This window comes from Sesamum indicum, unplaced genomic scaffold, assembly GCF_000512975.1.
Source record: "Sesamum indicum cultivar Zhongzhi No. 13 unplaced genomic scaffold, S_indicum_v1.0 C00819, whole genome shotgun sequence".
In the NCBI taxonomy this organism is placed as follows: domain Eukaryota; kingdom Viridiplantae; phylum Streptophyta; class Magnoliopsida; order Lamiales; family Pedaliaceae; genus Sesamum; species Sesamum indicum.
In genome coordinates, this window is record NW_011629830.1 from 1 (window position 1) to 1,327 (window position 1,327).

A 1,327-nucleotide genomic window follows, 5' to 3' on the forward strand; every position below is an offset into this window, starting at 1 on the left:
CTTAATAGACTGCTTCGTCATGGTTGTGGATAGTTCCAAAGGGACTATATGATCACTTGCAATATCTACAGAATAAATATCAGGAAGACATGCCTCCTCTATACATTACTGAAAATGGTAGTATTTCAGTTCATTATATGCTGATTTATGGATTATTTTGGTAGTTCAAGGGTTATAATTATGAGATTTCTTACAAATGTTCCCAACCGTTTGGCGCACATATATAGGGGTTGCTGAGAACAATAACTTCAGGCTCACAGCCAAACAGGCCTGCGTCGACCCAATAAGGATTCAGTATCATGCAGAACATCTTGCCTATCTTCTACTAGCAATAAAGTAAGTCTTAAGACAACCTCATTAACTTTACCTTAAATTCAGAAATTTACACCAATATTACACTTTGCTAATTAATGATTATGACATAGTAGTAGTGACTACGATAACAAACCAATTATTTTTGTTGTTACTTTGATTGTTACCGTATATGTATCACATATAATATACGTTAGTCTCAATTTTAATTAAGAGCAACGTTCTGTCACTAAACTTTGTTACTATTGAGACAATAAATTCGTTATTATGATAAAATAAAAATTTATCAGTGATACTATTAAAATTGGGTTTTTCTTTGTTGATCTTTCTCTTCTTTTGTAGGGAATTGAACTTTGATGTAAGGGGTTATTTTGCTTGGTCATATTGCGATAATTTCGAGTGGACCTCCGGATATCAATCAAGATTTGGTATAATCTACATTGACTATGTCAATAGCTTGACACGATACATGAAAAATTCAGCTTTCTGGTTTACCAAGTTTTTAAAGCCCAGCTCGGCGACACCAACTTCAGATAAGAGACAAGTTGAAACGGGTGTGGAGCGTGCATCTAAGAAAAGGAGAGCTACATCGAACGTTTGAAGATGTGGAATGATGCATTAAGTACTTTTCTTTTGGATTCGATGACTGAATAAATATAGAATGGAAGCGATGTTGCGCATCCATACCTGTAATGTTGTTAGTTTTGTGTGTCATTTGTATGGACTATGTGTTATTTCTCTTGCTACTTATCTTTTTTATCGGAAAAATGGAATAAGAATTTACTCTCAAATTGTTTTTTGAGTGTTTCATTTTAATTTTATAAGTACTTCTAGGAATGACTAATAAGGTGCACACGCATTGCACGTGGACAAGTAATATATATTTTAATTGTTTTTGTTGATTTTTTGAAAATGTAATTATAAAACTATAAACATATTACAATTTTTAATTGTTCTGAAAAATATAATTAAAAATAATTATTTATTGTGTATTATATATAATGATTATATGTCT

General features: G+C 31.6%; 1 protein-coding gene across 1 annotated transcript; it reads left to right on the forward strand.

Annotated features, from left to right (window-relative positions):
- Positions 1-1,090, forward strand: LOC110011508 (beta-glucosidase 6-like). The gene is made up of 3 exons (XM_020691692.1): positions 1-117; positions 228-336; positions 655-1,090. Exons 1-3 carry the CDS (start codon positions 90-92, stop codon positions 911-913), a joined length of 396 nt encoding a protein of 131 aa, XP_020547351.1. The 5' UTR covers positions 1-89; the 3' UTR covers positions 914-1,090.
- The last annotated feature ends 237 nt before the right edge of the window (positions 1,091-1,327 follow it).

Excerpts from the sequence above, each read along its gene's own strand:
- LOC110011508 (XM_020691692.1), top strand. The coding sequence starts at position 90 with ATGCCTCCTCTATACATTACTGAAAATG. Across the intron at positions 118-227 it reads TCTATACATTACTGAAAATG|GGGTTGCTGAGAACAATAAC; the intron begins GTAGTATTTCAG and ends GCACATATATAG. Across the intron at positions 337-654 it reads TATCTTCTACTAGCAATAAA|GGAATTGAACTTTGATGTAA; the intron begins GTAAGTCTTAAG and ends CTTCTTTTGTAG.